The sequence below is a fragment of the Canis lupus genome, chromosome 35, assembly GCF_011100685.1.
Source record: "Canis lupus familiaris isolate Mischka breed German Shepherd chromosome 35, alternate assembly UU_Cfam_GSD_1.0, whole genome shotgun sequence".
Classification (NCBI taxonomy): domain Eukaryota; kingdom Metazoa; phylum Chordata; class Mammalia; order Carnivora; family Canidae; genus Canis; species Canis lupus.
In genome coordinates this window covers 17,928,121-17,941,637 of record NC_049256.1, presented here as the reverse complement: position 1 = coordinate 17,941,637, position 13,517 = coordinate 17,928,121, and the positions used below count along the sequence as shown (strand labels likewise).

General features: G+C 44.3%; 1 protein-coding gene across 8 annotated transcripts in view; it reads left to right on the top strand.

The window, feature by feature from the left end:
* Nucleotides 1-12,340, top strand: part of KIF13A (kinesin family member 13A) — a 211,477-nt gene extending 199,137 nt beyond the window's left edge. For 4 of the 8 annotated variants that reach the window (XM_038584240.1, XM_038584239.1, XM_038584236.1 and 1 more), the window contains 3 exons: nt 231-335; nt 6,934-7,725; nt 10,675-12,340. In XM_038584240.1, coding sequence (XP_038440168.1) covers nt 231-335; nt 6,934-7,725; nt 10,675-10,695 — 918 coding nt within the window. In that variant the 3' untranslated portion in view covers nt 10,696-12,340. Of the gene's footprint in view, nt 1-230; nt 336-677; nt 720-6,933; nt 7,726-10,674 lie in introns of all 8 variants that reach the window. The other 4 variants (XM_038584242.1, XM_038584241.1, XM_038584238.1 and 1 more) reach the window with 2 other exon arrangements.
* Nucleotides 12,341-13,517: the final 1,177 nt, after the last annotated feature.

Genomic DNA, 13,517 nt, shown 5'->3' with positions numbered 1-13,517 from the left:
TTTATGTATTTATTTGTTTTACATGGCTAAAACCAACTATGCTATCTGCCATAGAGCGTGTGTAGTCTCGTCAGACTCCATCAGTGGTTTAACCGCAGCCTGCCAAATTACACTACTCACACAGGATAGAAGTGTTTGCCTTGCTTTTCTAACTGGCACGTACTTAACTGTGTATTTCGGCTGTCGGCGTCTTCTGTATGTGATGCATCTGTGTGTCTTAACCTTTGCAGAGCATGCCTTCACCTCAGGCACATAACCTTGGCTGCATTGTGCCCTCAGGAAGCAATGGCAACAGCATGCCAGTAGAGCACAATAGCAAACGTGAGAAGAAGATTGTAAGTTCTGGAACCGTTTCTGTCATCTTGCCTGGTGGTGGGGTTAAGGCCTCTTTCACAGACAATCATCCAAATCCTTTAGAAGACATTAAGAAAACGTACTGGGCCTTTACTTTAAAAAATAAAAAATGTAATCACCGGTAATGAGATATTGCATGACTACGGCCGTGACCTGTGATTTTTTTCTAAGTGTTCATTCTGTTTTGTCTTTTTGCTCGGTAGCAACTTGCTTAGGGAAAGGGGAGAAGACACTCTTACTTGTTCTAGTCTTTAAAAAGTGTAACAAAGAGATCACTCTAACTGATTCAGCATCTTTCTAATGTGCCTATGCATATTGCCCAGATTCTGAAGTTAATCTACCTAGAGGAGTTGCACTTACTTGGAGTGAGTAATCATGCACTTAGCTGTGGGTGTGTTTGAAAGCTCCTTCTGCACTGCCTGATGGCCTGGACAAGCTTATTCCTTAGCTTGTAGCCCCGCTACGAGCCTGTGGTGCCCCCACCATGCGCCTAGCATCTCAGGTAGCCTGTTCCTTCTTTGCTGGCAAAATAGGTCCTGCCTCCCCTTCTGTCTGTCTTGCTTTTGATATGGCCACAGGTAGGTGGAAACTCTGCCTGTTGAAACGTCATTTCCCAGCACTTGGTTTTCAAATTACAGATTTGAAAATAGTTTCTTTAATATGCTGAATACCAGGCACTTTGGATCATAAATGATAGCTCAGTTAAATGAAAGCAAAACTAAACAAAAACAAAAACAAAAAACCACTATTTTCTGGCCCAGAAACAGATTTCTCATTTTGTGTCTCAGCTTTCACCTTCCTGTGGCTTCGTAGGCTTTGAGACAGTGAAGCAGCCCTGAGCAAGACAGAGCTGCTGGATGTTGGTATCTGTGCGTGGTCTGATCTGTGGGCAGCGCGTGGGAGGCTTCCTCTCCCGGCTGCACCGTGGCACACCCGGCCCATAGACTGGTTGGTGTGAGGTCCTCTAGCAGTTCTAAAATGCACTTCCCCTGCATACTGTGTGAACCTAGCAGGAGCTTAACCCGGCTGTGCAGTCGGCCACCCAGCTGCGTGCATGAAGTGCTAGCACATCTTCAGAAATGCCCCTCCCATCCTGCCTGTCCCCTGAGGACAAAAGAAAAGGCACCCTTTCCCCCTCACCTCTGTCCCTTTCCCCAGCATCTCTCTGTTTTCCTGGCTCCTCCATCCCAAGCCCCAAGATAGTTCCTGCTGGAGAAGAGGGTGAACGTCAGCAGCTGCCCCTACATCTCTGAATCCTGATGAATGGCTCCATCACTTACTTGACTTCTCCATGCTTATTAATTAGCAAGGCTGCAGCGTGGGCTCAGAAGGCCAAGGGGCTAGTTTGTTACCCTTTCAAACTCACTGGCTGATTGGATCTGTGTTGGTTGATGTGGAACCTACCACCCTGATGCATGGGTATTAAATTTAAACCTCTAGTAACAGTATAATTTGGGAGGGGGCACTGGGTGGCTCAGTCGGATGGGCATCTGCCTTTGGCTCAGGTCACGATCCCAGGGTCCTGCTTAGTGGTGAGCCTGCTTCTCCCCCCCCCCCCCCCCATTCATTCTCCTCTCTCTTTTTTTCTCCCTCAAATAAATAAAATATGTTTTTAAAAAAGCAGAATACATTTTGGTAGAACATACTACCAAGAGACTGCTAGATGACCTTTCTGGTTCTGCCCAGTAGATGGCTTCACTGTTGACAGAGTTTGCCTCATTGTTTTCTTTACTTTCCTTGTAATATTTTTAAATAAAACCCATCTCAGAACTTTTTAGCTAGCAGAGGGTAGGTTGGAACCAGCTTCTCGTAACTCAGCAACTCTCAGCAGCAGTTAGGCTCTATGTGATCAAACACACCTTGAAGGCCACTGAGCAGCATTTGACGGTACAATCTTGCCTGAATCTTGAGAGATCTACCTCGACTCTCCTTAGAAATCTAGCTCAAGGGATGCCTGGGTGCGGTTGCGCATCTGCCTTTGGTTCAGGGTGTGATCCTGGGGTCCCGGGATCGAGTCCCGCATCAGGCTTCCTGCAGTGAACCTGCTTCTCCCTCTGCCTATGTCTCTGCCTCTCTCTCTGTGTCTCTCATGAATAAGTAAATAAAATCTTTAAGAAAAAAAATAATAAATCTGGCTCAAGACAACAACATCTTTTAAAAAAGAGAAAGGGGTACTTGGCTGGCTGTGTGGGCTGGCTCGATCCCAGGACCCCAGGATCAAGGGGCACACAGACGGTAGTGTGACTCTTGATCTCAGGGTCATGAGTTCCAGCCCCAGTTGGGTGTAGAAAGTGCTTAAGTAAATAAAACTTAATGTTTTTTTTCAATAAGAGAAAGAAGTCTGGGACACCTGGGTGGCTCAGCAGTTGAGTGTCTGCCTTTGGCTCAGGGCTGATCCTGGAGTCCAGAGGTCGAGTCCTGCATCGGGCTCCCTGCGTGGAGCCTGCTTCTCCCTCTGCCTGCGTCTCTGCCTCTCTCTGTGTCTCTCATGAATAAATAAAATCTTTAAAAAAAAAGAGAGAGAGAGAAATCTGTCTCAGTATTCTTCATCTTCGAACCTATTTAACTGATTTATTTCAGATAGCATTTTCAGGATGTTTTGATAGATTTTAAGGATATCAGTTGCTTGATCTGAGGTTCTGATTGTCTTTGGGAAGCTTTCATTTTATTTCTCCTCTTACAAATGGACATACTGTTTTATCCCTTTGTTCCCCCATTCACTCTCCTTCCTTTTCCATTCTTGAAGAATCATAGTGTGAATCAGTGGTTTGGTCTGATCCAGGGAGGTTGAAGTAATTTTTTATAATTTCACATAAAATATATAGCTAACCTTAATTTTTAAAGCAGGGCTTATTGTTTTATCAGTTTGGGAAGATACATAAATGTGCCTCATGTCTTGTTTGAGTAAGATAAAGACAACAATATGCTTTTGGAGTCCATCTTTTTTTTTTTTTTTTTTTTTTTTTTTTAAGTCATGAAGCAGAAGAGTAGAAAGTAAATCACTTCTCCCTCTTCTTGGGTCTTGCATAGACAGCATATGGTTTATTTCTCCTTTTTTTTTTTTTAAGGTTTATTTATTTATTTATTCATGATAGACACAGAGATTGAGAGAGAGGCAGAGACACAGGAGGAGGGAGGAGCAGGCTCCATGCCGGGAGCCTGACGTGGGACTCCATCCCGGGACTCCAGGATCGCGCCCCGGGCCAAAGGCAGGCGCTAAACTGCTGAGCCACCCAAGGATCCCTTTTTCTCCATTTTTTAAAAGATTTTTTAATTTATTCATTTGAGAGAGAGAGCAAGCAAGAGCACGAGGTGGGGTGCAGAGGGAGAGGGAGGATCAGACTCCCCGAAGCGCAGAGAGCCCAATGTGCGGCTCAATCCCAGGACCCCAGGATCATGACCTAAACTGGAGGCAGATGCTTAACTGACTGAGCCACCCCGACTCCCTGGTTTATTTCTCCATTTTACAGAAAAAGAAACAAGGGACTTGATGAGTGGCTCACCCAAGGTCTCACAGTTGGTGAGAACAAAGGCCCCATCCCTCAGCAGAATTGGGCTGGCCCCAGTGACTCCAGGTGCTCCCCCAAATAGTGCAGTTTCAATTGCCCTGCTGCTGCTGTTTCCAAAAAGCTGCCGGCCTCTTAGCACCATGGACAGAAGTACTGGGGCCCTAGGCTGATACAGTCCTTCCGAAAAGAAACCATCTCCCTCCTGGACAGCACAGACCCCATTCCAGTGGAAGTGAAATGACTTTAATCAAGTGAAACTTCTTGCAAGGAGTCACTGCTTTTATGGGGGTTTGATCCCTTCTTAAAATCAAGCTGTTTTGTCTATACGTAAATATCAGTTGCATAAACTGAATTGCAAAAATCAAATCATGAGGACTGTAGCTATAGAGAGGCTTGAGAACTTGACTCCATGCTTCACTTTTAGGTAGGGTTTTAGTCTTTCTTGTCCCTAAGACATTGTAGGAAGGTGCTAACCTTCATCTCCTTTAAGACAAAATGATAAATATTTCTGGAGTAGGAAGTCTATCTAACCAGATTCCTTTAAGGTACAGTTTAAGCCAATTAAGTCCTCTTTGTCCCTTGAAGGCAACAACTTGATAAACTTTCAGTCTGCTTACATGTTGGGAAATGTTTCATCTCGGTTTTCATGTTTCTGGAAGTACTTGTCCCTAGTCCTCTAGCCTCTTTCTTTGAGTCATTCCCTCCAACAGTCCTATCCTAAGTGCACAACTATGTACTGATCCCTAATTGAACTTAATGTCTTGGGGGTTTTTGTCAATGCTTCAGTTTTACTAAGCTCATTCTGATGCTTTAGGAATAATGTTTTTATCTTCACAAGTTTGATAAATGTGCACCTGTTTCTATACAGTAAGCTCATGATTGAATATTTCATTCAGCAAAATTATATTTTAGGATGACAGGTCTTTCCTCAGGCTTTAGAAGAAATAACTGCAGGCATAAAAAGGAGCTTCAGATTACTAATTCTTATATTCAGATTTAGTTTTCCTTGCAATAACTAACTTTTCAGTAATTAATTGCATCAAAGACTCCTGGGCTTGGGAAATTATATTTCTTTGCCAGCTTAAAACAGAAGGAAATACAAGGCAAGGCATCTGGCTGGCTCAGTTGGGAGAGCATGCAACTCTGACTCTAGATTACAAGGTCGTGAGTTTGAGCCCCACGTTGAACATGGAGCATACTTTAAAAGGAATAGAAGGAAATACAAGGATACAAACACTAGAAATTCAATTTTGAGTCTAAATATATCAAGTAGAGAATCTAGAAAATACAGGCAAAAACTACTGATTCGATCTGTCCAATCTTTGCTCCTTTCCAACTATTCCCTCAACCCCCTTTTTTTGACAGTGGTAGTCAATGTAGAATGTAGCTAAAAGTAAGATGGCAAGATTAGAGTTGCTAAAAATTTTGTTTTGCTAACTTCCAGAATTTTTATCACTGATACTTGATATTCACCTTTGATTAATAGCCATGGAATTAAGACAACTGATGCTTTTACGTAATGTATATTCAACTTATTTCAAAACCTAAGGAGCACTGAAGAGTATTAAGGTATTGATTTAGGTAGTTAACATCTTATGCAAAAGAAATTACTATAAAATTCAGTAGATGAAATTTATGTTCATTTGTCAACTGCCATCTGCCATGTCCTTTGAGTATGCTCTTCTTCCCCTTCCCCATCCTCTCTCTCTGTCTCTCCTCAATCTCTTCAAATGATACTTGAATGAATAGGGTTAGTGCATTGGTTCTAGGTCTTTACAGTCTGTCTGCTTTTGTACCAAATAAAATTTCCATCCACCAAGATTCCATGGTCCAAGATTGTGCTAAGAGCCAGGGCTTAAAGTCATAACTGCATGAAGGCAGGGACTGTGCCTGTTTTTGCTCAACACTGGTATTCTCAGGTCTTAGGACAATGGCTGGCATAGAGTGGATGCCTGATGAATACTCACTAAACGTCATGTTTTAAGAGAAAAAGAATATTTGCAGGGTCATCAGATGCTTATGAGGCTAATTAAAATGACTAGGTAGTAATATCTTTTTTTTTTCTTTTTAAGTATGCTCAACATCCAAAGTGGGGCTCAGACTCCCGACCCCAAGATCAAAAGCCACATGCTCTACTGACTGAGCCAGCAGGCACCATTTATCATTTACTTTTATTTGAACATAAAACATCCATATGTTTTATATTGTTTTCCACCAAATACAAAAGAATCATTGATTTAGAGACAGGCTGGGGAGCCGAGAATACCCACTTCTGCATATTTATCAGTGTTTACAAACAGAATTCTAAAGCTATTTGATGAAGGAGATTTTCAGTGAAATCTTAGTACCTTTCTCACCTGGCCAAATCCTCCATCCATGTTTCTCCAAACCCCTAGAAAGTGTTCATTGTAAGGCTATTAGTATGTTATAGCCTTACAGTGTTTAATATAACACTGGGAACGAGTTTGAAATGGTGTTCTTTTGCCACTGTTGAGGTCCTGATTTTACTGCCCTCTCTCCCCATAAAATAGTTCTGAAACCTTCAAAGCACTCGCTTACCTGCATGTGGCTTCCCAAAGTGAGGATTGTAAGGACAGGTGAAGCAACAGCTTTTCTCTGCCTCCAGCTGCCCCTTCCTCATTCAATTACAAAAGGGGAAAACATCACAACTGAAAGCTAATCAGTAATTAAAATTAATTGAAAGTCTCCTGCACTTCAACCAGCAAAGGAAGCATTTCCAATTAGTCCTGAGTGAGCACAGAAGAGAGAAATCTCCGTATTAGGTGATAATGGGTTTATGCTCACAGACCTCTGAGAATAGTGTACTTGTATGTGCCATAGGTGACAGCATCTAACCAACATGGGGAGGGGGGAGTGGGGGGGGGGATGAGAGAGAAGAAGAAAGGAAGGAAGAGAGAGAGAGAGAAAAAAAAAAAGGAAGAAAGGAAGGCAGGCAGGCCCACTAAACATGTGACTGTGAATGTCTTTAATAGGACTATATTGAAACTTGGCTCAACAGTGAAGTCGCCATAAGGAGCTAATGAGTGACTTTTCCTTCCTTACTATATAGGACTCTGAGGAGGAGGAAAATGATCTGGAAGCTCTTAACAGGAAGCTGATAAGTTCACAGCCTTACGTACCCGTGGAGTTCGCCGACTTCAGTGTTTACAATGCCAGCTTGGAGAATAGGGAGTGGTTTTCTTCTAAAGCGGATCTGGTGAACTCAAGGGTCTTGGAGAAAGAAGTGTCCCGTAGCCCTACCACCAGCAGTATCACCAGCGGCTACTTTTCCCACAGTGCATCCAATGCCACCCTGTCCGACATGGCAGTCCCTTCTAGTGACAGCTCCGACCAGCTAGCCACGCAGACCAAGGACACAGACCCCAGTGAGCATTGCGGACCGTCCCTTGTGCACGACTCCCGACCGTCCTCAAACAAAGAGTTGACTGAAGTCGAAAGAGGCTTGGTAAAAGAGAAGATCGCTCTGGTGCCACTCAAGGAAAACAGTGCCTTAGCCAAAGGGAGCCCATCACCCCAAAGCATCCCTGAGAAAAACTCCAAAGTCCTCTGTAGGACCAGCTCCTGTTCAGAACAAGACGCCTGCTCCAGCAGAAATGGCCAACCAGCCAGAGAATTTTACCCCAGGGAAGTGACCGTGGAACACACCACAAACATCCTGGAGGACCATTCTTTCACAGAGTTTATGGGTGTATCAGACGGGAAAGATTTTGATGGTTTGACAGATTCTTCTACTGGGGAGCTTTCAAGTAGAAGGAACCTGCCAAGTAAAATGGACAAGAAGAGTATCTCAGACGGGCCTCGGGACCCTGCCCAGCTGCATTCCTCGGCAGAGAATGACCAGGTAATAAATTCCAGAGGCTGTCCTCTATGTTCTGTACCATTGGTGAGCACGGCTGATTGTGTACACAAACCCCCAGAGGCGTTTCACCGCATGACTTAGTGGGAGAGATTTCCTCAGATGCTGCTGACAGGCCAGGTGAGCCCCCTGGGTAGCGAGCTCACCTCACATCACTGCCCAGCCGGCTCTCTCTGGCTGTGCACCTGCTTGCACTGTGTCAGAGTAGAATTATAGAATATCTAGGGCCGGTGGTGTTTCCATCTTTTTTTTTTCCCCAAGATTTTATTCATGAGAGAGGCAGAGCCATAGGCAGAGGGAGAAGCAGGCTCCCTGTGGGGAGCCCGATGCGGGACTCAATCCCAGGACCCCGGGGATCACGCCCTGAGCCAAAGGCAGACACTCAACCGCTGAGCCACCCAGGTGCCCTAACCACTGGTGGCGTTTCTGACTGGCTTATGGGTCGATGCTGAATAAGGATCATTCAACCTCACATTCATTCCCTGAGAAGTTTAAATACAGGCTGTCCCAAGGCATTCAGATAGAATCTGCCTTATGTCATCAAATCTGTAATTTCTCTAATTCTTAGACTAAACCATTATTTGATGCATCATTACCAAAAAACAAACAAACAAAACAAAAAGCTTCCAGTTAAAATGCATCACACCAGTAATTGTTGGACACATTCCAATTTCAGACACATTAAAATGGGGTATCAGGGGGGTCAGGGAGGAGGGAGGCATACATCGTAGAATTGTTTTAAAAAAAAAAAAGTCATTTGGTGCCCAGAGCAGTTGAAATTTGGGTTTTGGAAGGTACCATGTTGGTTTATTATAATGTTTTATTTTATTTTATAAATATTTATTTACTTATGAGAGAGACAGAGAGAGGGAGAGAAGCAGAGACACAGGCAGAGGGAGAAGCAGGCTCCATGCAAGGAGTCCGATATGGGACTCGATCCTGGGACTCCAGGATCACTTCCTGGGCCTAAGGCAGGCGCTAAACCACTGAGCCACACAGGGATCCCAATATTTCATTTTATATTATAGTTCAACAGCTTAATTTTTTAGTTTGATTCCTAAACTAAAAGAACAATATCGGGATCCCTGGGTGGCGCAGCGGTTTGGCGCCTGCCTTTGGCCCAGGGCGTGATCCTGGAGACCCGGGATCGAATCCCACATCGGGCTCCCGGGGCATGGAGCCTGCTTCTCCCTCTGCCTATGTCTTTGCCTCTCTCTCTCTCTCTGTGACTATCATAAATAAAAAATAAAAAATAAAAAAAAATAAAAAAAAAAAATAAAAGAACAATATCGGGGATCCCTGGGTGGCGCAGCAGTTTAGCGCCTGCCTTTGGCCCAGGGCGTGATCCTGGAGACCCGGGATCGAATCCCACGTCAGGCTCCCGGTTCATGGAGCCTGCTTCTCCCTCTGCCTGTGTCTCTGCCTCTCTCTGTCTCTCTCTCTGTGTGACTATCATAAATAAATAAAAATTAAAAAAAAAAAAGAACAATATGAGTATTTGCTAAGAGTACGAAGGAAGAGAGGAAATTGTGTAAATAAGAGATGCTCTGCTGTCCGTTTAGAGTCCATGTTCTGGTCCCCCACCCCGACGGCAGCAGTGGGAAGGGGACAGGGTACCAGAACGCAGCAAAACCAGGCTCGGACAGAACTAGAAAGGTAATCTAGGAAGACGATCGATCAATCGATGGTGGTGCCATTCAGTCTCTGCTTTGTTGAGGAAATTATTCCGGTTTGGTGGCTCCCCCCACCCCACAAGCTTTACTCCCTTAAGATTTCAGGGTGTGGTCACTTATGCAGCTTACGCCTCAATAAACTGCAAAAACCCAAATGATGATTTCTTAGAATTAAAAAAAAAAAAAAAGACCCCCACCCCCCAATGTAAGACAAAAAATAAAGTCACTCCTTATTGTTCTTGCAAACAAAACATTCGTTTCAAAGTCTTCGGCATCCTCCACTACTCCAGGCAAAATCCGCACTGCTGGTCCACCTCGGCCCGCAGGCCCCCCTCCAAGAAGTCCTTGGGGCTGACTCTACCCTCAGACAGTGCCTCTCAAACCTAAATGTGCAGCAGACCCACTGGGCGGTATGGAGGATGCCTCTTTAAAATTCAAAACCCCAGGAGTCACCTGGCGTTCTGCTTCAGTGCAGAGGGAGCAGGGGCCTCGGGGTTTCCCAGCGCCCTCTGCTGCAGTGACAGGGTGTCTGAGGGCCACATGGGGGAGAGGCAACAGTCCCTCCTCTGTTCCATTGCTTGGATTATTTAGAACCAACGAACAGGAACCCCACCTTTTGTTTTCAGACACTCCAGAATAGTGTGTTCCTGCCAAAGATTCTGCTTTCAACGTGGAATTTAACAACAGTATTTGTGGTATCAGGGTAATGTGGGATTGTGATGAATCTTCTTTTTCTTTTTCTTTTTTTTAAAGATTTTATTTATTTATTCATGAGAAACACAGACACAGACACAGGCAGAGGGAGAAGCAGACTCCATGCAGGGAGCCTGATGTGGGACCCGATCCCGGTCTCCAGGATCATGCCCTGGGCTGAAGGCAGGCACTAAGCCTCTGAGCTACCTAGGAATCCCCAATCTTTTTCCTTTAAAATAAAAATTGTTTTAATATTTTTGTTCTAACATGATTTGGTTTTATTTATTTATTTTTTTATTTTATTATATTTTTTTACGATTTGGTTTTAGAAACTTGCAGTAACCAGTTTGTACTTTAACTTTGGGTCTTGCTGTTGTTACTTTTCCTAGAAGCCTCACCTCGGGGCTGGGTTTCTCCCTCGCACAGTGTAAATCCTAGAACTGGATTCTATAGTCTGTTGGATCCCATGGGTCCCTTCAGGGAGAGCCCCTCCTTGTGTGTGTGTTGGAGTCGGGAGTGAAGGAGGATCAAGACCTTGAACTCACCGGCCTCTGCTTGAACCTACTAGGGCAGCACGACCACTCGGTGAAAGGCGGCAGCAGGCGCTTCTCGCAGGCCATGGCATCTTCGCTCCGGTTGCCTTGTGAAAGCACCAGCCCCATCTTTGCAACATGCTGAGGCCCAGCCGGGACCTCAGAGCAGCGTGGAGAAGCCATGTGCTCCATGGGCCACCTCCTTTCTCCTCCCGAGCTGGGAGAGGCAGCACTTTGTCACTCGGGTAAATCGGCAGCCTCTGCTTTTTTTTTTTTTCCAGAAAGCCAGAGAAAACCGAAAACCCTGGATTGAATTCAGTGGCAGTATTTTTGTTTGCACTTGACTACTACACACACCCACTGTGTAGAATCCTCCACAGATTCAAACAGACTTTATTCTTGTACAATTAATTTTAATCAGTTCTTACTGTAGAATCTGGAGTCAATGCTTTTTTTTTTATAAATAATATATATGATGTATATGAAATGTATATCTATAGAATGTTCAGAGACAGACAAGACTGCACATGAAAATGCAGATAAAAGTGGTTTGTAGAAAATCATAAGGTACTGGACTTGGTTACAGAGCAACTTAGGTAATCTCTGATACGTGAGCAGATGAAAAAGATTCGATTGCCTAAGAATGAGGTTGCAGAGCCCTCTTTGCAGAAAAGGTTACAGAACGCTGTTCTTTACAACCAAAGAACTTAACATAAGACTGAACGTTTTTGCTGTCCACTCTTATTGTTATGTGTACATATGTGTCCTGACTGCAAGTTTGGTGCCATACTCCTCCTGGCTACCAGGCCACGTGTAGCCGTTCTCTATCCTGTCTCATAAGCACACTGAAAAAGCTCACAGCTCTATTCCCTGGTCTTCCACCTGGCCCACCGCCTGCTGACGTGACATTGTATTGTAACTCTCGACAATGCCTGGGGCTCTAACTCCAGCCTTCCTTATCCCTTGGTTTGGCCTGGCCAGGCAGGTGGGACGCAGAGAGCAGTATTACTTATTGTAAGCAAACAGGAGGACGCGTCTGGAGTTGGGTTTGGGGAGGGGAGAGGGTGTTGTTTTTTTTTTTGTTTGGTTTTTTTTTTTTTGGTCTTTTTGTGGTTTTTTGTTTTGGATTGGTAGGTTTCATTGTGTGGTTTTGCTGTCGTTCTTTTACTTTAAATTCTGGAAAACGCTGGGGAGATGGGATGAGCTACAAAGTTCACAGGTGCCCGCTTCACCATGACCGCAGCAGATGATTGGAGTACAGAGGACACTGCTGTCCACATCTTCGTTGGCAAAGTCCTCCTGTTAACGGGGACGTCAAGGGATTATGTGTGTGGACATTTTTACAAAAGTACTTTATGCACCTATTCTGTAGATGCCTGTAAAGTTGGTGTGGATGTACAGCAATAAATACATTGTGGGAGAGAGAGAATGTGTACAGCCTGCTGTACCTTTTTCTTGAAGTTCTTAGCATCAGTAAAGGAGTAAGATTTTGGGAGACTTTAATGAAAAGCTGCTGTTCATGATTTTGTGTATAGTGAGCCGACTGTAGTGTTTTACTATTGTCTGTTTTAAAAAAGAAAAACTGTAATTTATATGCTCTTTCAACTTTATTGTATTTAATTGGTACAGATTATGTGTGTGTGTGTGTGTGCGCGCGCGCATGTGTTAGAATACAGACTGTCTAATTCGGATTTTAAAACATCAGTTGTTTGTCTTTAATAACTCTGCCACTAGCTGCAGATCTAATCTCCCATGTTCATACGTACATGTGGGTCCTCGTAGCCTGAACCAAAATTATCCAATATGAATAAGCCAATATTCATTGGGAGTTTACTGTGTTCTAGGCACCGTTCCCAACATTTGATATTTATCACAGCAGTGGGTGCCATGGGTGCCGCTGTTATTACGTGTTTACTGCTGGAAAACCAAGAGAGAGAGGTGGGGGGAGCGGGAGGGTGGCAGGCTTGCATCAGTCTCCCCTCCGTGTCGTGTCGTGTCGGGTGAGAACAGGCCTCTGAAGGAAGGACGGAAGGCCTTCAGAGTGCAGAAGGGCTGGCCCGAATCTCACACTTTCCAAACCAATCAATGCGACATCCACAGCAGACAGGACAAGGTGTGTCTTCCATGTTCACAGAGCACAGAGCAGTGTCCTGCCACCCGACACACAGTGGGAGAGGTTTATCTTAAAATGGTAGCACACAGCATTTTCAGAAAAATTGAAGTTGTTCATGGTAGCCAGCCTTTCTTAAAAAACAAAACAAAACATATATATATATATATATATATATGTATATATATAAACATTTTTTTTATTTGAGGGAAAGAAAATATGCCTGCACACAAATGAGGGGGAGGGGCAGAGGCAGAGAGGGAAGCAGACTCCCGCTGAGCAGGGAGCCCTAAGCAGGGCTCAATCCCAGGACCCTGAGATCATGACCCGAGCTGAAGGCCTGAGCCACCCCGGTGCCCCTGTAGTAGCCTTCCTGAAGACGTCAAGAATTAGACCCACGTAGCCTACTCTGGACAGAAGAGTATCTTACATAGACTTCCAGGCAAAAGTAGAGAGCAGGGAAAATCCGAAGTTATTTGAATTCCATAGCATAGGACTGAGGGAGGAAAACAGCCGTTTAATATTTAAATAAATGATGGGTACAAATAGAATCAGGACAAACTGAGCAAATCATCATTCCTTGCACTAGCATGAGATCAGTGGTAGTTGGTCATCGACTTTGTCAGCATGACCCGGGGAGAGGAAACTGGTGTTAGCATATCGGATAGTCACATACAAGCATGTGTTTAACAGCTTATTGCCAAAGTACAGTATTACTAGTGGCCTCACATTTGTTTACAGTTATTTGGACACACATTTTATCATAAC